Genomic DNA, 22,211 nt, shown 5'->3' with positions numbered 1-22,211 from the left:
GTCAACATAAAAGCAAACTTTGGTAGGCCATGATGTTCTAGGAGGGGGTTTCCTGACATGCCCAGTGCTCACAAGGATCTCCAGAAGTCGTGGAGATCAGGGTAGAATAAGGAAGGGTAGACTTCTACCACTCCTTGTCCTTTTGGGTCCTGCTTTGAGTGCGGCTTGGTTGGACCCAAAGATGGGAGCCAAAGTGGAATTACATTATGAAAAGTGACTGCATAAAAATGGCACCTCCTTACTCCACTGACTTGCTCCATGTGTGTATTCAGAGCCCCACCTGATTGTTTTTTATACTCCTGTAGTCCCTGACAAGCGAACACAATGGAGGGAGAGGGTCCTGGATTCCATTCCATCTCCCTTATCACCCACAGAATTGCTAGGTTCCAAATACAGAGCCTTACTTACCAGCACAACCTTCCCCTCCTTCTTTCTTCTCCTTTTCTTCCCTGCCCCCAAAGAGAATGGGTTTGCATGGGTGTGATTAAAGGCAGAATTTGACCTGCAGAATCTTTATTACTGTTGACAACATGCACCAGGCTTGATTTTTAGATCTGAACTGCGTTTTGCAAAGTGAGGCTTTTTTCATTTGTCAACTGAGCAAATCTGATCAAAGTCATAGACCCCCCCGCCCCAACAGACCTAGAACCCGATAATGTCATGGTTCAGAGTGTATTTTTTTCCCCAATCTAAAGCATTTCTGTGGAGAGAATTTAATTATAATCCATTATCTCTATCATATTTATTAACACTGCAGGAACAATAATGATAATGATACTGATATATTTCGTTTAACTTCATCTTTTACTTGAAATGCTATCCTATCCATTTAACCAATGAGTAAATGGAGACACAGAGAAATTAATTGACTTCGTTTATCCCGAACTGTGTAAAAAAACCCCAAGATTCCCAACTCCCTGTCCATTGTCCTAACCGCCAGACTGGGTTTTCAATCCATTCTGAGCAGACAGCTAAACTAGTTAGCAAGATACCAAGGGACCATGTCATGAATCCATCCTGAGCTCCACGACATCTATCCAGCAAAATGGGATATAAGGAGACTTGAGACACCATATGGAAGGTTATTTTGTGCTTTCTTCAAAGAGATATATCAAATAATCAGCCACACTTTAGATAAGGTTCCACTTATAAATGGTTTCAGAGTAGCAGCCGTGTTAGTCTGTATTCACAAAAAGAAAAGAAGTACTTGTGACACCTTAGAGACTAACCAATTTATCTGAGCATAAGCTTTCGTGAGCTACAGCTCACTTCATCGATGAAGTGAGCTGTAGCTCACGAAAGCTTATGCTCAGATAAATTGGTTAGTCTCTAAGATGCCACAAGTACTCCTTTTCACTTATAAATGGTTTATTAAAAGGTTAATACATGATTTGTGGATGCCACAAGCATGTTGTAGAGATGAGTTGTATGTGTCACAACAGGTTATAGGTGTGATGGCTTCCATCTTGGCTGACATCAGAGATTGAGGAAGAAACTTCCAGAGCTGAAAGCATGAATATCTAAAGCTTGAGCTAAAGAACCAGGCTCTCTGAGTAGAGCTCTACAAGACTGATATACTCTGTGGATCAGTGATGGAGGGAGACATGTAACACACTCTCACCAATGCATTACCATAAGCACATAATTATGAACCGTTATAAATCATGGTTATAAGCAACTGATTGACTTAGTGGAGTCTATGACAATTGATTAATCATTTATGAAAACATCATTTATTAACCCTTTATAACCTATTTATAAATGGATCTTTAATCACACCTTTAATCCAAGGTGTGACCAAATCTCTCTCTTGGAGGCTCAATTTAGTTAACAGGGATTTGTCACAGTGGAAATGTTTCAGTAAAGTTAAGGAGAGATTTACTTTATTTGTGTTTGTGCATGAGTTGGGAAGGGATATAGAAATCTCTCCCTTTATTTTTTTTTTTTAACATGGACAATTTATTCTAAAGACAGTCAATTCCAAAGTTGAGTCCCCTGATGCCATAGAACTCTGAGTGTTTAAATGATTTAACATTCTGGAAATTGAGTAAATTGAAGGGGGTATTGGAAGGGGGAGAGAGAGAGAGAGAGAGAGAGAGAGAGAGAGAGAGAGAGAGAGAGAGAGAGAGAGAGAGAGAATATATATGGAGGAGAGCAAAGAGGACTGATCCTCACTTGGCCAAAACTTCTATATAAATTATCCCCACAAGGTCTATGTGTAGATTTTCCCGCTGCCATATGCAAGTGGTTGTGGGCGGTAACCTCACAGCAGATGCCAGCTCTCCCCAAGGTCCTGCAGAGGGCACCTTGCTGTTTCCAGAACTCTGTGGGGGACAGGATGGGTACTGGGTGGTCAGCAGCACATTGTTCCCCCCACCCACCCCAGAGCTTATGAAGGAAAGCTAATGCAGCCTTCCCATGGAGTGCCCTTCCTTTAAGAAGGTGCCCGAGACAGCAGTAGGCAGAGGAAAGCCTTGGCAATGTGGTTCCAATGGAATCACACTACTGCAGAAGCACAGGGACATCTGTTGATTCCTTGGGATCCATGGGAGGTGGCTTCCACACCCCATTTTCTTAGGAGAGGGAGAACAAACCCTTAACACCACTTCTGCGGTGGAACAACCTGGGGCAACGCTCCTTGATATTTCCTCTACTGACTCTCTGGGCAGCAGCAGGCTGACCTCTTGCCAGAATCAATGGTGTTAGAACAAAGACATTACAGAGATGAATTAGCCTGCTTATAGCTTTGTAGCAGATGTTTCACCGCTAACCCCTTATCACACACTACCAACAGGGACGCGAACCATAGGCTCGCACGCATGCATTGCAGGTACACAACGTGATGCAGTGCTCTGTCACCAACTGTTACAAAGTGGCTCAGAAAAAAAAATCATGTATTTTCTGAATGCACTGAGTATATAAATAACTCCCAGCACCATTAGCAATCACTCAGCCTAAGTAATGCATTGCCAAGCTGTTTGAATATCCTACAGTAGGCAAGGAAGTTGTCAGATTTTCCAAAATGATCTATTCCTGCGCTTCCCTTTGGTTCATTATTTACTTTCAGACTGACACTCCCTTGGTACGACTCAAAAGTTGAGCCCCATATCTTAAGTTTCTTGGGGAAAAAAGGCCAAATGTTCTTCATGACACAGAAATATATCTTTGTGTACAGTAATAACTCTCCAAATTCCTTTTTTTAAAAAAAATCCACTAATATTAAACAAGCAGAGCCACAGTGTTTCAGAGCTCCCAGGAAAAAAATCACCACAAAATCCGCAAGCACTTCTATCTATATGCACTATTATTGTGCATATGGGCAATCACCTATGAAACTGGCGAGCAATTAAAGGTCTTGTGTACACATCTGCTACCTTGTTTGAACATTTTGGGAGAAACTTCTGAAATTTTATCCTTAAGTTTCCGGTCAAGACCAAATACCATTTACCTGCAAAATGCTATTTTTAGGCATTTAAATTGCAGTTAGATAAACCTATGGAAAGTATGTGTAACACCAACAGACCCCAGTCATCGGCTGGCGGGATCGAACCTGGGACCTCTGAAGCATAGTGCATGAGCCTCTACTACAAGAGCCAAAAACTGTCTGGCTGTTAGCTAAGGCTTCTACAGCAAACTCATTTTACTCTCTCTCTGAGAGGTCTCGGTGCCACTAGATGGGACAGAACACCACGCCCAGAAGGTGTGTGGGTTACATATGCAGAGGAGTTTGAGAGTTTGCTGTTGAATAGCTACATTTTGGGCCTACATTTCTTGAGTGTCTGCCACTACTGCTCAGACACAATAGTGATCAGCAAGGTATAAGGACATACATCAAATGGAATAGGTTGCATACTTTAAGATAGCTGTTTTTTGAGGCTGGATTACTGATTCATAAGCATTTTCATTTTTGGCTTGATCTCACCAAGTGCTGGGCAGTCAGAACCCAATCCATTAAAGTATCTGGCACATGCTTAACTGCAAGGACTTGACTTGTCCTACTGAATTCAATGGGAGCACTTTTCTGGATCAGGGCCAGGATGGTCAGCACCTTGCATAACTGAGCCCTAAAAACACCATTAGGGCAAACACCAACATGCTGCCTCTGCCCTCCATAAACATTAAGGCCATGACGGCAGCAGGAGGGCACAGTTCTCTGTCTGAGGAATCAGCATCCACATCATAGGGCATTTAGGGAGGAGCCACGGGAGGAGCCAAAAGAATTTCATCTATCAGATTTACTGGCTAAAACACCCCAGGAGCAGGGAGAAAATGACTGTGGTGGCTACTGCAACATTGTATGCACAGTAGAGGCTGAAGAAGTTAAAGTAGTATAGATTGGATGAATGGACGATAAGGTGGATAGAAAGCTGGCTAGATCGTCGGGCTCAACGGGCAGTGATCAACAGCTCAATGTCTAGTTGGCAGCCGGTATCAAGCAGAGTGCCCCAGGGGTCAGTCCTGGGGCCGGTTTTGTTCAACATCTTCATTAATGATAATGGGATGGATTGCACCCTCAGCAAATTCCCGGATGCCACTAAGATGGGGAGAGAGGAAGATATGCTGGAGGGTAGGGATAGGGTCCAGAGTGACCTAGACAAATTGGAGGATTGGGCCAAAAGAAATCTGATGAGGTTCAACAAGGACAAGTGCAGAGTCTTGCACTTAGGATGGAAGAATCCCAGGCACTTCTACATGCTGGGGACCGACTGGCTAAGTGGCAGTTCTTCAGAAAAGGACCTGGGGATTACAGTGGACGAGAAGCTGGATATGAATCAACGGTGTGCCTTGTTGCCAAGAAGGCTAACGGCATATTGAGCTTTGCTAGTAGGCGCATTGCCAGCAGATCCAGGGAAGTGATTATTCTCCTGTGTTCAGCACTGGTGAGGCCACTTCTGGAGTATTGCGTCCAGTTTTGGGCCCCCACTACAGAAAGGATGTGGACAAATTGGAGAGAGTCCAGCAGAGGGCAACAAAAATGATTAGGGGGCTGGAGCACATGACTTATGTGGAGAGACTGAGGGACTTGGGGTTATTTAGTCTGCAGAAGAAAAGAGGGAGGGAGGATTTGATAGCAGTCTTCAACTACCTGAAGGGGGGTTCCAAAGAGGATGGAGATCGGCTGTTCTCAGTGGTGGCAGATGAGAGAACAAGGAGCAATGGTCTCAAGTTGTGGGGGGAGGTCTAAGTTGGATACTAGAAAAAACTATTTCACTAGGAGGATGGTGGAATCTCCATCCTTAGAGGTTTTAAGGCCCTGCTTGACAAAACCCTGGCTGGGATGATTTATTTGGGGTTGGTCCTGCTTTGAGCAGGGGGGTTGGACTACATGATCTCCTGAGGTCTTTTCCAACCCTAATCTATGATTCTATGATGATGAATCTGTCCAGCCAGTCTACAGTAAGACTACTGAACAAAACCCAGTTTAAATGTGATTTGAATAGTTGTCCAAAAATTGGCTCTTAAGGAGTAATTGCAAAACTATCACTATTCAAGAATAGTTACAAAAACACTATTTGTGACATATACTGTAAAATCAGAGCTTATCAGGGGGCAGGGGAAAGGGAAGAGATGCCTCAGGCATCAAAACATAAAAATCACCTTTAATGAACAGACAGACTCAAACAAAGCTGAGGTTATTTTGCACTGGGGATTTACAGAAAATATCTGTTAAGTGATCTAGCACATCTCAGAAACAGGAATGTAAACACTGGTTTCCAACTTGGGGGAAAGCAATAAAAATCACTGGACTTCCAGTGAGACAGCAAGATAATAAAAAATGAAAACATTTTAAGGAACACTGTACAATCTTCCACTTTGTACCTACACTGGAGAACCTAGCATTGCACTAATGCAGTGTCCAGACTTTTTATTAGGTACACAACAAACAACATTCACAACCAGATGCATCTATGGTATAACTCCAGTGACTTCCATTGTGTCAGATCAGCAGTGAATCTGGCCCTCATAATTCACCAATGGAAAGTGAACATTTAAAACATAACTTAATAGAGCTACCTTCATAACACCATGAAAAATAAAAGCAAAAGCTATTTTCAGTAGAAATTATGTTGTGAGAAGATAAAGCAGGCCACTAAATATGTATTTGCTTCATAAAAGAGAAAGGGGACTGTTAGAAAATATCTATAAACAGAAGGGAGATAGTTTGAAAAAAAAATACATCAATACTAAAAGAACCCATATAAAGCAGCCAATCTCAAAGTAAATAAAAGATGATAGCACTTCTAAATCAAATCATTTATTGTATTTGAGCTTTCTGCCTCAAAAGCTATCCTGTAGAAGCTATCTTTTCTTTTTTCCTTTCTCTTCTTTTAAACATTATTGTGTCAGCGGTGTCTTTATACACAGAATAAGTATACCACAGGCAGCAGCCATGCAAACATCTTCACACTACCCACCCCAGGCACTTGCAGAGGAATCACACGGGTGAGAAGTGCGGTTTGGTTTCTGGCTTAGATTTGCGAGAGCAGGCTTGCGGGGACTTGGGCAGGTACTTCAGTTCCACCCTGTCTTAAGTCAATGAACGTTCTGCACATCCTTAACAGCAAGCACACGCTTACGTGCTTTTCTGAACCAGGGACTCTTTGTTGCCATTTCACGCCTGGTTTTTAAGACTGACTAGTAGATATAAATGCGGTGTTGCTTGATGGGATGGTACATTGCTAGAAACTGGAAAGAGGCCACCAAAAGCCACTGAATTCGGAAGGAAAAAAATACTTTCAAGTACTATTAAATATGGACTGCATCTGAGCAGTAAATCCGATCTACAAATGAAAGCGTCTGACTTATGAATTACAAATATTTTTCTGAGCCATCCTGTCCACTGGCGACATTTACTGACTTGAAATCCTGAAGGCAGCAGGTTGAAAAATCCCAGGATTGTGCTTGTTTTCAGCACTCAGCTTTACCAAAGCAGAAGATTTTTGATTATAAGCTACTATTTTAAACTATAATGAAAGGGATCAAACCAGGATACATTGCAAAAAATAAAAATGAGGACAACAGGACTAAATAGGGAAATCAGGGAAAAGCATTTCAGATAGAGTGTAACAAACATATAATCTAAAGCCAAACTTTTCAAACCTGGGTGACTAAAGTTAGCTGCCTAAATTTATAGTTATAAAGGCAAATGGTCGGGTTTTCATTGAGATCAGGTCCCACTGACTTATATGGAATGTGTAGGTGTTCAGAACTTCTCAGAAACAGACTGTTCATTCAGTTGGAAATGTTGGCCTAAACTACCAAAGAAGATTATTAAAGCTAACCATAAAAATGATTTCAAGACAGACATGTAGTTAATTCTGGAGAAGAGGAGGATTGAGGGAAATGGTAGAAATTCAGGGAAGTAGGCATGTGAAAGCCTAACTGGTAGCAATGTTGAATAGAATGGCTTCCTATTTTTATCATGTTGAGTCTTCTTGTGTACTTATAACTATCAATGGGGAGCCTATGGTTATACAACATTATATACCTATTTTAACTAAAAGTCCTAATGAAATAGCTCTTACAGGGTTAAGGGCCTGATCCAAGGACATAATTCTAACAGGATTAACAGCCTGATCAAAAGCCACTATAAATTAAAGGAAAGGCTCCTTTTCACTTCAATAAGATTTGTATCAGGCCCTAGAAACTGTTTGTGGTATTGTTTAGTGGTGCTCTGGTAAAAGCACCCTGCTGAAAGCAGCTAGTGTTGTTGGCATTTAGGACCACATTTTTACTGCCAAGAAAAGCTGTTCTGAATCCTTGTTTTTCAGTCTGGTCCCTCAATCTTCAGTTGCTGACAGAATAATTATTAGAGTGAAATTGCTATCACTCTTTTGAAAATGAAACACTGCCAAGTGGATAAAATTAAACAGGGGAAAAAACAAACAGCAGCAAGAAGAAAATAATCGTTTAATAATACAATTCCCCCCTCCCTTTCAAAGTTATATTATATTCAGCATCTCTAGTGTTCACTTCCTACAATCTGGAAATATTCCTGTAAACTGCAGAACTTTGTGAAACTTTTATAGCCAAATCTGAAAACAGGTGGTTTTGGGTGTCAAACTGACTGGTGAAATTAACCAATGCTCCCAGGAATCTTTTGCCCTTTTTGGACAACAGAGGTGGGGGGCAGAAAGGGAAGGATTTGGGGAATGGTTTGTCTGAAGCCAAAGAGCTTTGTCATGACAGGGATACAAGCTTAAAATGCCATTGTTCTACAGACAGGTGATGTCTTTTGTGTTTGTTTGTTTTCTTCCAGGCACTCAGTATTGTTCAATAGAATTCATCTTGTGGGGCAGAAAATTATCACACAGAACAGGTGAAATTTAAAAGGCATCAGGACCAGAGTTTCATTACCAAACTCTGAAAGCTGGCAGGTCTCAAAGGTAAAGTGCTGAAATTCATTGGCTTCTTGACAAAACATGTTGATTTCAGCTGAGTGTCATATTATCATATGACCCAGAGCTAGGTTTACAGTGATGGGACTCCCCGCTACGGGAGAAAGGAGGGAAATAGCTCTGTAGGCTTAATTTAGATATTATCATCGCCTGCAGCCCATTTCTGTGCAGTACTTTATGTTATAATGTTTGGGGTTTGGTTGTGTTCTGCCTTTGGAAATTATATTAAATGGTGTATGGAAGTGTATTGATGTAAGGGAGGGAGAATTTATTAGATATATCCCCCAGGGAAATTATGTCAACCTGAGCCCAAAAGCAGTAGGGTACAATGAGCAAACTTCAAGAGGGGAGAAAATGCTGAAGGGTTCAGAGACCGGGGACTCTGTCCAAAGAGCCAGAACACTGTCCAAGGATCCTGCAGTGCTCTGAGTTTTGTTTCCTGTGTATCAATTTCCTGAAATCCATGTAAGCCAAAGCTGACTGGTTTTGCATAGGCAAGGTGGGTTAGGTAATATCTTTTATTGGACCAACTTCTGCTTGTGAAAGAGACAAGCTTTCACGCTTACACAGAGCTCTTCTTCAGGTCAGGTTTTGCTTAAGAAGATATACAAGGTAAGAAAACAAATGCTTTTGATCACCGCTTTTCCGATAAAAGTTTGTCCTGGGCATGATGTTAAACTCCATCCTCCACTGCCTTGTGCATACTTCTTGGCTGAAGAAAGGCTAAGGATCTCACCCAGATAGAAAAGGTGCTCATGCTGAAGTGATAGGCAGTTAGCAGCTCTGTCTAGGTTGCTCTCTGGCAGAAGCTACAACCTCTATGTCACTGAACGTCCAAACTCGCTTTGGCCTTTGGATTCTGGATCAGTGGTTTAAAGGGCAGACGACAGGTTTATGGTAGCTTCCGCTCCTCCATGACTTTGCCTTGGCGTATGAGCCTAAGGTCTTGGCAAGATGGTCGCAGGGATCTGAGGGAGGTGCATGGGGTAGCTACCAAGATTTCCAAGCAGCCCTGTTTAGGAATGGCCTGCATGCCTCGTGTGAGGGTGCCCCTAGAAAAGGTGGGTCAAAGAAGCTGAAATAAAGCCGACTAAGTGTTCCCCTCCCTCATAAAATAATGCTATTTTATATTCAGAAACAGAACTAAGTACAATTGGATGCAAAGATTAATAGAAGAAAACTGGCAAATTCTTACCTCTTTCTTGGTGAATTCTGGTGGGTGATCATTTTTGTCATCGATAACAATGGTAGCTGTTGCTGTGCCAGTTAATCCCACATCAAGACCAGCCATGTCCTTCGCTTCTATAATAAGCTCATACTTAGGGTTTTCCATCGTCTGGAAAAAAAAATTGAGAGATCAAAAATTCAGTTTCCTCTACTTCAGACATCAAGAGCAACAACAACAAAATACAATTTGGTCTGATACAATATAGGCCAAACATTTATTTGAGTTACTGCTTTACTGAGAGAGTGTGGCTCTCCCCTGGGCTCCAGGGACTGGGATGACAAATTTTATCTAAAATACAATATGAAGCAAGATATAATGGGTTTATGTTTGTGAACAGTGTATAAGCTACACAATTATTCAACTGTATGGTGAAATGGGACAGAAATTAAAATATTCCCAGGTTTTATGGGTAGAGTTTCACTTCAATGCACCAATATTTAGTCACATGATGTGTTAATGTTATGATAGTTATATAATTAAATCCTAAAGTCACATACCGAATATAAACTCACACTTTATTGTATTAAGCCTAATGTCCTCTGCACATAGTATTTTAAATGGTAATCCAAATATTCAGAAGTAATAGAAGTAGGAAAGCAATATCTTTGCACAAAAGAATTAGATATGGTGACATTAGCGCATTAGATCTATCTAACCAACCAGTTTTTATGCCATGCTCATCATCTGAGTACCTACCCATCAAAGAACTAGAGAGCAGCAGGTCTCCATGCTCGTGCTGCAGCACAACCCGTTCTCAAGTCCCATCCCATCCCACCTTTCCAATGCTGGCCATAACTTAAAAGCCAAAATGGGGCCCAGAGTGAATTCCACACTGGGGCATCCACAGTGTTCTCAATTCACCTTTTGTGCTGGGCATGGAAGCATAGATGGTGGCCTGCCAGAGAAAAGGTTACTGTTATATATCATCAAATGGAATTACTATTTGGTGCCTAAACCTGCTCCCATTGAACTCATAAACCATTTTAACAGGTTTCAAAGGGGTAGCTGTGTTAGTCTGTATCAGTAAAAACAATGAGGAGTCCTTGTGGCCCCTTAGAGACTAACACATTTATTTGGGCATAAGCTTTCGTGGGCTATAACCCACTTCATCAGATGCATGGAGTGAAAAATACAGTAGGCAGGTATAAATAAACAGCACATGAAAAGATGGGAGGTGCCTTACCAAGTGGGGGGTCACTGACTTCACTGAAGACAGGAATGGGCCCTTCTTAAAATGAGTATTTTCCCTACTTGTATGAAAGCCCTGGCTGGGATGATTTAACTGGGAATTGGTCCTGCTTCGAGCAGGGGGTTGGACTAGATGACCTTCAGGGGTCCCTTCCAACCCTGAGATTCTATGATTCTATGGTCTCATGTGGGACCATCTATCTATCAACCATAGGTGTTGCATTGTCCATGGAGAACAAAGATGGAGAGGTGCTGTAGTCACCTTTAATGTTATGTAGTAGAAATATCTTGCATGCTCAATAGCTGTGTTCAAACATGTATCTGGAGTGCTGTCATAAAGGGAGCCAATTGGTGCTGAGTTCCATGCTGCAGAGAAAACAAATGTGTCCCCGAGCCCCTCCAAATACCATCACTGCCTCACGCAGCAGAACTGTAGCGCCTGGGACACAATTTGTCCCCCAGCAATTAACCCCCTGCCATTTAAAATTAAAAAAGCCTCTTTGACTATCACTTAACAAGCCAAGCTCCCAAGACAGCCTCTTTGCAGCTAAGAGCTCACTGCCGGGGTCCTCCAAATTACACACTGTGCAGCCCATTTTATAAAAAAGACAGCCTTTCATGGGGATTTTCCCTTGCCAAACCCCAAAGCACCCATGTTTTGGTTCTCAAAACATCTGCAGGCCACCAGGAAAGGTTCCAAAGGCAACTGGTCAATACCATGGTTCAGTAAGAATCTTGCCGTTCAGGCAGCCCAAACTAGGAGAGATGCTAAACACTGAAAACATAGTTTTGTAGAAAACCTTCAGCTATTAAGCCTTAAAATCCCACCTATCCTGCAAGAGGTGTGTGCCCTTTTACATAGAAACTAAATGTTATTGCATGCAGTTCATTATGGACGGCAGAAAATCCCCTACTGGGATTTTAAGGCTCCAGGACAGTATATAATTGTACATATAGCAATATCACTGCAGTATCCATGACTCAGGGAATGATCCTGGGTATAAGTATAAGCCTTAGCTGGGCAAAATTCACAGAATTTCATTTTAAAAATGTTCAGTTGTTTCTTTTCAGGCTGTATTGGAAACCCTACCCTCCACTCCCCCCTGCAAATTTAGCTTTCTTCATTATTTTGAAAAAATGGCTATTATTGCATAGAAAACTTGCAAAATCATGTCTTATTGCATGTTTTGTAAGCTGACTTAACTGGAAAAATAGGCCTATTTATGCTTAAAATGGGTCATTTTTTTTTATTTGAAAGCTGGCCCATTTTCCATTGAAAAGGCGTCCATTAGCGGTAGGAAATAGTGCATGTCTCAGCAGATATTTCCAAGACAAGAGTCCAGTGTTCAAGCTCACATTGAAATGTGTAAAACATTGAGCTTTGAGTCGCATTTCATATTATTATGAATACTTCACACTTCTCTGCAGTGCAGCAGTTTATGCATCTAGTCCTGTCACCCTGCTGTGTTAGAAAAAAAGCAACTCCTGGCATATCCTACCCGAGAGAAGAAGTGTGACCCAATTAGATTCCCTTTACACTAAAATATTGTATTTGAGGTTCTTTTCAGCATTTCTCATATTTCTAGAATTTAATAGCTCAACTCACTAGTTCGTACTTATTAGCAGTTAACTTTGCCTATGTGATTGTCAAGTATATTTAAGAGACATCTTTCTTTTTCTCTCTCCATTGAAAAGTCCCTTTGAAGTTGTTAAGGACATTGAAACAAATAGTAACACTTAGCTTCTCTCTAATAGCTTTCATTTGATAAGTGCCTTGCAAACATTATCTAATTATAAAAAGCCCACTAGTGTAGGAGGATCCTCGGCTGGGAAATCTGGTTGATGTAAGACCCTTTCACCGTGTGGGAGTAAGCCACAGCATAGCTCTGAATCAGGACCTATATTTTATGCTGTTCAATAATATGAATATAACCAACAGAAATCAATTCTGTGTGGGCTCTGGCAAGACAAGTAAGGGGAGGCCTTGAGAGCCAGTAAGTTCCAGAGCATCACTCTCCTGATTTCTGAACTTGTCAATGGTCATTTATAGGACATCTGCATAATTGAGGAGGAAGAATTGTTCCAGGTGCTGCAGGGAGGGCAAACTAGGAGCAATTACATGAAGTTGTGCAAGGAGTAATTCAGCCTCAGATGCAGGAGAGGAGGGGGAAACAAACAAACAAAAACAAACCCAAAACACATTTTGCAGTACGAGTAGTCTGACTATGGAACAACCTTTTCATCTGTGAAACTCCATTGCTGCAGATATTCAAAGATGGTCTAGGTAAAACATTTATGAATATCAGCAAGGACAATAATTGATATTTGTGGGGGTGGATGGGATTATTATCCATTTCTGTGTGATTATATGGTTTAAAAGATATGGCATTCCAGATGGCGGTCTTAACAGGAAAAAAATAATTTTTCTAACCCTTTTCCAGCCTTTATCCAATAATGTTTATTCGTATTTCCTTTTGCTTTTTATAAGCACAAGTTATACCTTCACTCCCTTGGTTGAATCGGCTTCATTTGGTGGTGGGTCTTGAATGTGCTTAGCTCTGTCTCTGTTGCCTATGTTAGTCCTCATCAGCTAATAACAGGAGCTAATTAATCAAATACTATTGTTCTGGCAAAAACAATGCATTTATGATTGAAAATGACAATCTGTAAACTGCATTAAGAACCCAAAGAACACTTGAGAAAGACAAGCTGCTCAGTACACTTAGTAAATCCTAAGAATGTCATCATTTTGCCATTCTGTCCACGTATGAACTGAACAACAGATGAGGTACATCACTCTGAACAAATATTTACAAAAAAATTAGTACCTAGTATAGCTTTGCAGGAAGGTATCAAGATCAGGAATTCCAGAGATTTTTTTGTACAAGATCAAGTTTTGCTCAGAACAACGTTTAAAACCTGAGCAACCCATAATGATCAGATAGGAAAATATATTACATCAAATATTTGTTAGAAAAATCAGTCACCACCAGGATGTTGCCTCATTCAGAATAAAGTACTTGCATAGCAAGGGCATTTTATTGGAAAATATCTCACCAATATCAGATACATGTAATCAGCAAAGTGATACTAAAGGCTAAAGATTTGAGTTTAAATGTTGTATTAAATACTTTCAAACAAGGGAGATGTGAGGTCCCAGTGTATCCAACCTTCTCCAAAGTTTGGGCGTACAAGTACACATATGTGAAAGGTAAGTTGCACTGACGGTAACTGAATTTCAATAAGAGTAATACAGGAAGAAGAAATTCAATACACTGGATAATTGCAAGATATGTATCAATTGGAAACATCTTAACCTATTGAAATAGGTCATTTTGATTTAATCATTTGGGAAGCGATGGTTGACTTTTAACAGCTTCAAATGGTTGCACCACAGCAGGTTCCATTTTGATAAGCCAGTAAAAGTAGAATATTTATCTGAATCTTGGAGTCTGACAAAATGGGCCTTGTAATCTAAAGAGAAAAGGTTCTCTTGTAAAATTTCTACACTGGGACCAGTAAACGCCGTGACATTTTAAATATTCCAGTACTTATGCAGTTGGGCCTTTTTTAGAACTTGGACGTTAGGAGACATTGCAATGAATAATATTTTTGACACCCTTTTTTGAATCTGAGAAGATTTGGTTATTATTATTAATAAAATAAAATAATAATAATAATAAAATTGATGGCACTGTAATTTTCAAGATAGAATGGAACTTCTTGACTACATATAGAAAGATATGGACCAGAAGATAATTTAAACCCAGATCCAAACCTTCTTCAAGAAACTGTTAAGTGACTTACCTAAAGTCACAAGGTAGCAGAACTGGGGCATTTGGAGATCATCTTTTGTTCATATACAATATGCAAAATATATTGTAAAAATTCCTAGAATACTATGAATCAATTGTTCTCAACCTTTCCAGACTACTGTACTTCTTTCAGGTGTCTGATTTGTCTAGGGTACTTCAAGTTTCACCTCACTTAAAAACTAGTTGCTTACAAAATCAGACCAGCTAGCTTAATTTCAGTACCCGAAAACATAATGGAGCAAAGAATTAAGCAATCAATAAGGTGATAAGTAACAGTCAGCATGGATTTATTTGTCAAGAACAAATCATGTCAAACCAACCTAGTAGCTTTCTTTGACAGGGTAACAAGCCTTCTGGATAGATGGGAAGCAGCAGATTTGGTATATCTTGGCTTTAGTAAGGCTTTGATACTGTCTTGCATGACCTTCTCATAAACAAACTAGGGAAAAACCACCTAGATGGAGCTACTATAAGGTGGGTACATAACTGGTTGGAAAATTGTTCCCTGAGAGTAGTTATCCATGGTTCACAGTCAAGCTGGAAGGGAATATCAGTTCTGGGTCTGGTTCTATTCAATATCTTCATCAGTGATTTAGATAGTGGTATAGAGAGTACACTTGTGGAGATACCAAGCTAGGAGGGGTTTCAAGTGCTTTGGAGGATAGCATTAAAATTCAAAAAGATCTGGACAAAAGTGAAGAAATGGTCTGAAGTAAATAGGATGAAATTCAATAAGGAAAAATGCAAAGTACTCCATTTAGGAAGGTACAATCAGTTGCACACATACAAAATAGGACTGCCTAGGAAGGAGTACTGCAAAAAGCAATCTGGGAGTCATAGTGGAGCTAAATATGAGCCAACAGTGTAACACGGTTGCAAAAAAAGCACACATCACTCTGGGATGAATAAGCTGGAGTGTTGTAAGCAAGACACGAGAAGTAATTATTCTGTTCTGCACTGATTTGGCCTCAACTGGAGTATTGTGTCCAGTTTTGGGCATCACATTTCAGGAATGATGTGGACAATTGGAGAAGGACAGAGGAGAGCAACATATATGATTAAAGGTTGAGAAAACATGACCTATAATGAAAGATTTTAAAAATTGGGTTTGTTTAGTCTGGAGAAGAGAAGATTGAGGGGAGACATGATAATAGTTTTCAAGTACATAAAAGATTGCTAAAAGGAGGACTTGGAGGGATAAAAATTGTTCTTATTAACCTCTGAGGATAGGACAAGAAGTAATGGGCTTAAATTGCAGCAAGGGTGGTTAAGGTTGGCATTAGGAAAAACTTCCTACCTGTCAGGGTGGTTAAGCCCTGGAATAAATTGTCTAGGGAGGCTGTGGAATCTCCATCACCAGAGATTTTTAAGTGCAAGTTAGACAAACATCTGTCAGGGATGGTTTAGATAATACTTAATCCTGCCATGAGTGCAGCGGACTGGACTAGACGACCTCTCAAGGTCACTTTCAGTCCTATGATTCTATGATAAAAATACAAAAGTGTCGCAGAACACTATTATGGAAAAATTGCTGACTTTCTCATTTTGTCAGTATGAAATTTTAGTTTGTACTGACTTCGCTAGTGCTTTTTATGTAGCCTGTTGTAAAACTAGACAAATGTCTATATGAGTTGAGGTATCTCCTGTGGACCCCCAGGAATACATGGACCTTTGGCTGAGAACCACTGCTATGAATGATTCTTAGGAAGTGAGCTGTAGCTCACGAAGCTCATGCTCAAATAAATTGGTTAGTCTCTAAGGTGCCACAAATACTCCTTTTCTTAGGAAGCTGAATCCTGGGGATCAAATATCTGAAGTGGCCCTTAAATTTTATTTATATAGGATGCAAAAAGGAAACATGCCTATCTGTGCAGCTCCCTCAGAATCTCCCGCCCCCCAAAAGAGAAGTAATTGTTGTTATTAATTATTTATATTGCTGTAGTACCTGGAAACGCCAACTGAGATCAGAACCCCATTTTGCTAGGTACTGTACAAAGAAACCTAGTAAGACACAGTCCCCACACTGAAAGTGTAAATTAAAAAATCATCAAGACAAACAAAGAGCTGTAGGGGGACACTGAGGCACAGAGAGGCGCAGTGCCCAATGTCACACAGCAGGTCACTGGCAGAACCAGGAATAGAATCCGGGTCTCCAGAATTCCCATTTAGTGACTTAGCCACTGGACCACTCTGCAGCTCCAAAATCAAATCACTCTGCACAAGGATACGCTGACGATGTAAACATGCAATGGTTTCAAACAAAGTTTATCCATAGCCAAAAGGGGTAATGATTTTAATTGATGAACATATAGTCGCTGTTTGTCTGGGGTTTTATTGATCAGCTCTGGCTACGTGCACCATAGCACTGTGAAGAGACTTTGTACCATTACAGCAGGAAACCCATTCATTTCCCCATAAATTTGCACTTTAGTCATTTAGCCCACTGTGGGGGTGATGTTGGCAAATGGTTTGGCCTGCAGTCAGTCTGACAAGTTTGCATTCTACAGCCCACACAATGCCACACTCTCCAATATGTGTCATTAGTATCAGATTTCCATCCCCTGCTCTCTCAGCGTCACTGTTTCATCACTGGTAGGCAATGAGAGGTAAGAGAGCTCACTTTTTGAGATTATTGGCTTGCTGACAAAGCCAGCAGGATATGATAGTAGCAGAGGGAAACAAGTAGCTCAATGCAGTTACATATAGTTAGAATAAACCCAGTGATAACGTCTAGGTAGGGGACAGATATGACAATCCTATGCCAAGGTTAATTCTTTTAATATTTTCTTTATAGTTACAGTAAGAAAACTGTCAGTGGTGTAGAAGCCATAAGAAAAGTGATCCCCAGGAGTCACACTTCACATCACAATCACTAACAGAGGCCTCAATTTTGCTAGGTGCAGAGTGCAAAGCTCCCATAATACCCAGTGAAATCCAGGAGTTGACGATTCTCAGCACCTAAAATCCCAAATTCAGAAAGACTGAAGTCAATGGAACTGCTGGCACGTTTAAATGTAGGCACACTTTTAAGTAACTTGATGAATCAAGGCCTAAGGGACTGATCCACAGCAGAACAAAACTAACAGGAAGACTTTAGTGGATTTTGATGAAACCATAAATGTTTTTTAGTCTCAAATAAGCACAAGTAGCAGGACATGCTTCATCAAAGATTCATGAACAGTAAATATAGGGAGCAGCCAGTTTTTTCTACCACTGGTTTTAAATTCCACATTCATTCAGTGTTTTTAATATTTTGGGGACATGCAAAAATTGTCAGACTTTCCAGGCAAAGTTCATTCTCTGGACTCCCAAGCTAATTAATAAATGTACAGTATGTTAGGTTGGTGTTGCAATCTGCTAGAACTTTACTAAACTAGATAAGACTGAATAAGCAGTAACTATATAGAGGCTATAGTTAGAGTTCATTCTGTTAGAGATATTCCCAGTTCTGGAGATATTGGCTATAACTTAACATTTGGAATCCAGCCTGGCTCAGTGACATGGCTGACCTCAGAGCTGACTAATGACTGGCATTCTGCAGAAGGGAAATGCCTGAACAATTCAAAGCAACTTGGGCTGCATTTTAGAGGTCTATGATTACTGCAGATCCTGAAGATAGATGTGTTGCTTCCCCTTCCCCCGAACCCTTTATCTTAAAACCTCTTTATTTACTTTGTGTATTATGATGAATCTGGAATATTTTTCATTATTTTTTCAAAACAAACTAATAAAAAGTTGGAATCACTAGAATTAGATTGAACATTTTAAAAGTGTCCACTGTGTAAGGGTGAAATCTCATAAATGTGTGTGTGTACATATTTCATTGCTTTGTTTTGTTGAATTTTTCAGAGATGGCATGGTTCATTTAATCCTCCATAAATATTATTAAATTCAAAATTATATTTTGCATCACATGGTATCTTTTACATGAGAATTTAAAAGCATTTAACAATCAGTCATTAAAACTCACAACAGCCTTGTGGTCTTGCACCTATTTGAATAATAAATTAATGGAGGCACATATGGAAAGAATTTTAAATGGAGTTAATGCTGAGTGGCATTTTCAAAACTACGTAGATACCAAATTCCTACTGAAGTCACTGACACTTTGAAAATCCCATTTGGTGACTATCTGCATCTTTAGCTGCCTAATATACTAAAAAACCTGACTCTTAGGCACTTTTGAAATTTTTACCGTTAAATGGTTTTGTCCAGGTAACAGAGAATTAGTGGCAGCATCAGGAAGAGATCCCAAAAGGTATATCTACACTGCAAGGCAAGCCCAGCATTCAAACTTAGGCTCAGAACGAATCCCCCTCTTGTCTGCACAAAAATTGTGCTAACTGGGACTTGTACCCACGGTCCCAGGACCCCTCGGGGGCGGAGGGTCCAAGCCTCACTCAAGCCAGGACCTAGGGTTCAAGCCTTATTGTTTTGCAGTGTTGATGCCTCCCTGCTGGACTTATGCTCTGGGAGTCTACCCAAAGTATGCCACAATCCCACAGGCCAATTTTTTGTCCTCTGAACAGTCACATATGGTGGACAGTAAAGGTTTCCCACACTGTCCCAAGAACAAAGGGCTAGAGCGGCCACATTTGGGGAGGTTGCTAGGAAGTCTGGGATATGGGTGGTTGGACTCAGGACTATAAACTGCAGTATAAATGCTGGAACCCCAGGGTGGGATTCAGGGATCAACAATTCCTAACCTGGGGTTACAAATGAGTGAATATGCTCAAGCTCTAGGTTAACAAAACCAGAGTCTGCTAACTTGAGTTCTACTAATCCTGGGCTCACATTAAGGTGTAGACATACCCTAAGAGTCCTGACTCCTTGTTTTACAAAATTATCCTATGACTAATTAATGATTAATACATCTAGAATGGATAGACTGGGTAATTTTATTAAATTCTTTGGGTGTTAGAGGGACTATGAACAAATACTAAATTATTTCATGGTGTTGCCTATTCCTAGAGTGTGAAATTCATGTTGTATGTCACAGAGAACAAAGAGTCCAAATTTGCCACACTCAATCACCTGAAGCAAGGCACCTAAATCCATATGTAGACACATAAATAAACGAGACCTGATTTTCAAAGGTTTAGAGCATTTGTGGCTCCCGCTGACTTTGAATGAAATCGTGAGTGCTCAGCACCCATAAAAATTTCGGGTGGGGGGCACCTATTTAGGCGCCTAAATAGAAATTGAGGTTCCTAGTTTTAGAGGCTGAAAATTTTGCCCAGACAGATCATTTGAATATAAAACCAATTCCAAGCAAGCAATAAGAATTCACATGAAAGATGTGAATAATGAACCTCTTCATGAATAGGCTGTAACAAAGTCCCCTTTTTGTCATTGGCACCTGAATAGACTGTGGTTGTGAGTAAAATGGGATAATCAATGAAGTTGACATATGGATTGCTGGCATATTCAAGGTGCCCACACACTTGACTAAACACTGAATCTTACTTGCTATTACAGTAAGCCAGATACAGTATGCAATGGGAAGTCTATTTCCTGGAATTAGGCTTTCTGTTTTGTTTTTCAGATTCAGCTAGCTCTGAACTGCTTATTTTCTGGGGATTTTTTTTTCCAGAAAATGTTGATAAGTTATTTCCTGGAAAGATACACCAGTCGGTGTGAATATATTTTATGTAGCTGAGTCTGCATTATACAGAGTTTGGATTCCAATTCAAACTTCTTCAAAGTGTACGGGTGGATGGAACCAGGATTTGGGGCTCATCAATAATTTGGGCTTTCTAATGCAAAATATCTTAAAAAGAGCTCATGGCTTGTTCTTGTAGATACTTCTAATACCAGCTTTAATCTACTGGAAACAACCATAAGTAGATGATTTGGAAAAGGAATTTGGCGATTTGTCATATTGCCCTTGCATATTTGCCCACATCAGCAACCTGCCACCCAACCCAGCTTGTTTGGCAGGTTCTCCTCTAGTAATCTTGAGCAGGGAGATTTTCAAAGGCACAAAGGGCAGTCAGGCACCAGCTCCCACTGACGTTCAAAGACACCTGACCCCCCAATATGCCTTTGAATGTCTCCCGCTAGAAATGAAAAAGCAAAATCAGAAGCTGGGAGGTGCATTGGCATAGATGCATCAGGGAAGGAGAATTATTTTGGGGCCCCTGTGCTGCTATGATAGCAGCCTTCAACTACCTGAAGGGGGGTTCCAAAGAGGATGGAGCTGGGCTGATCTCAGTGGTGGAGGATGACAGAACAAGGAGTAATGGTCTCAAGTTGCAGTGCGGGAGGTCTAGGTTGGATATTAGGAAATGCTATTTCACTAGGAGGGTGGAGAAGCACTGGAAAGAATTACCTAGGGAGGTGGTAGAATCTCCATCCTTAGAGGTTTTTAAGACCCAGCTTGACAAAGCCCTGGCTGGGATGATTTAGTTGGGGTTGGTCCTGCTTTGAGCAGGGGATTGGACTAGATGACCTCCTGAGGTCCCTTCCAACCCAAATCTTCTATGATTCTATTCCCTCACTTTCATGTGTTGGACCAAATCTCCTGACCCCCAAAAAAGTGTAATTAATGTGTTGCATCACCAATATGGTGCTGTCTTGGTTCTGATCAACTGATTAAGGATTCCTAAGATGTAGTTCCAGTCTGAAAGATGACTGTAAAAATGGCATTGTGCGGTTCCTTGTTAAAAGAATGTCATTGACTTCTGGAGCAATTGCCTCAGTTTACTAGTAAAATATGTCTGTATTTTTTGCTACTGCCTTGCTAGAACTTAGTTAGAGAGACAAGGTGGGTGAAGTAATATCTTTTATTGGACCAACTTCATGAGGGACACAAGCTTATGAAAGGTATTTCCTCACCCTACTTGTCTCTCTAATATCCTGGGAGCAACACGGCTACAACTACACAGCACACATACTAGAACTTAATTAATACTTTCACTGAATGTGTGAGAGCCCTCTTGAGATCAGTTCACTCTCTGATATCTGTATGGGTGTTGTCATGCTAATAGGAGCAAATAATAATCTCCTCACTCTTCTATAGTACTTCTCATCCATAGATATCAAAGTGCTTCACACAGGAAGCCAGTATCATCATCGTCATTTCATAGCTAGGAAAACTAAGGCACGTGGAGGGAAATGACTTGCCCAAGGTTACCCTGCAAAACAGTGGCAGAGCTGGGAATTGAACCCAAGTCTCCTGAGTCCCAAGCTAGTGCCCTAGCCACTAGGCTGCTCTAAAATAAATAACTATCACTTGGAATGTGAACCTCTACTGAGTAAGAAAGTTCCATCTTTCATCACTTGAACTCCAATCCAACAGTGAGAACTACAACCCTGTGAGAGGAAGACCAGTCCTGTAGTTAGTGTACTAGCTTGGGACTCCGGAGACTGGGTTCAATTCCTGCTCTGCAACATACTTCCTATGTGTCCTTTAGCAAGTCACTTAATCTCTCTATGCTTCAGTGTCCCATCTGTAAAATGGGGATAATAGTACTTCCCAGGCTATCATGGATGCTGTGAGAATAAATACGTTAAAGATTGTGAGGCGTTCTAATGCCGTGGTAAGGCGTGGACACAAAAATACCATAGATAGTTCAAATG

General features: G+C 40.6%; 1 protein-coding gene across 1 annotated transcript in view; it reads right to left on the bottom strand.

Moving 5' to 3' along the window:
• The window catches only part of CDH13 (cadherin 13), a 789,423-nt gene that overhangs the window by 128,674 nt on the left and 638,538 nt on the right, over nt 1-22,211 (bottom strand). The window contains exon 8 of the mRNA XM_073308069.1: nt 9,595-9,735. Within this exon, the coding sequence (XP_073164170.1) occupies nt 9,595-9,735 (141 nt within the window). The remainder of the gene's footprint in view (nt 1-9,594; nt 9,736-22,211) is intronic.

Source organism: Lepidochelys kempii, chromosome 12 (assembly GCF_965140265.1).
Source record: "Lepidochelys kempii isolate rLepKem1 chromosome 12, rLepKem1.hap2, whole genome shotgun sequence".
Classification (NCBI taxonomy): Eukaryota; Metazoa; Chordata; order Testudines; family Cheloniidae; genus Lepidochelys; species Lepidochelys kempii.
The sequence above is the reverse complement of the archived record's forward strand: the minus strand, read 5'-3'. Positions and strand labels throughout refer to the sequence as shown.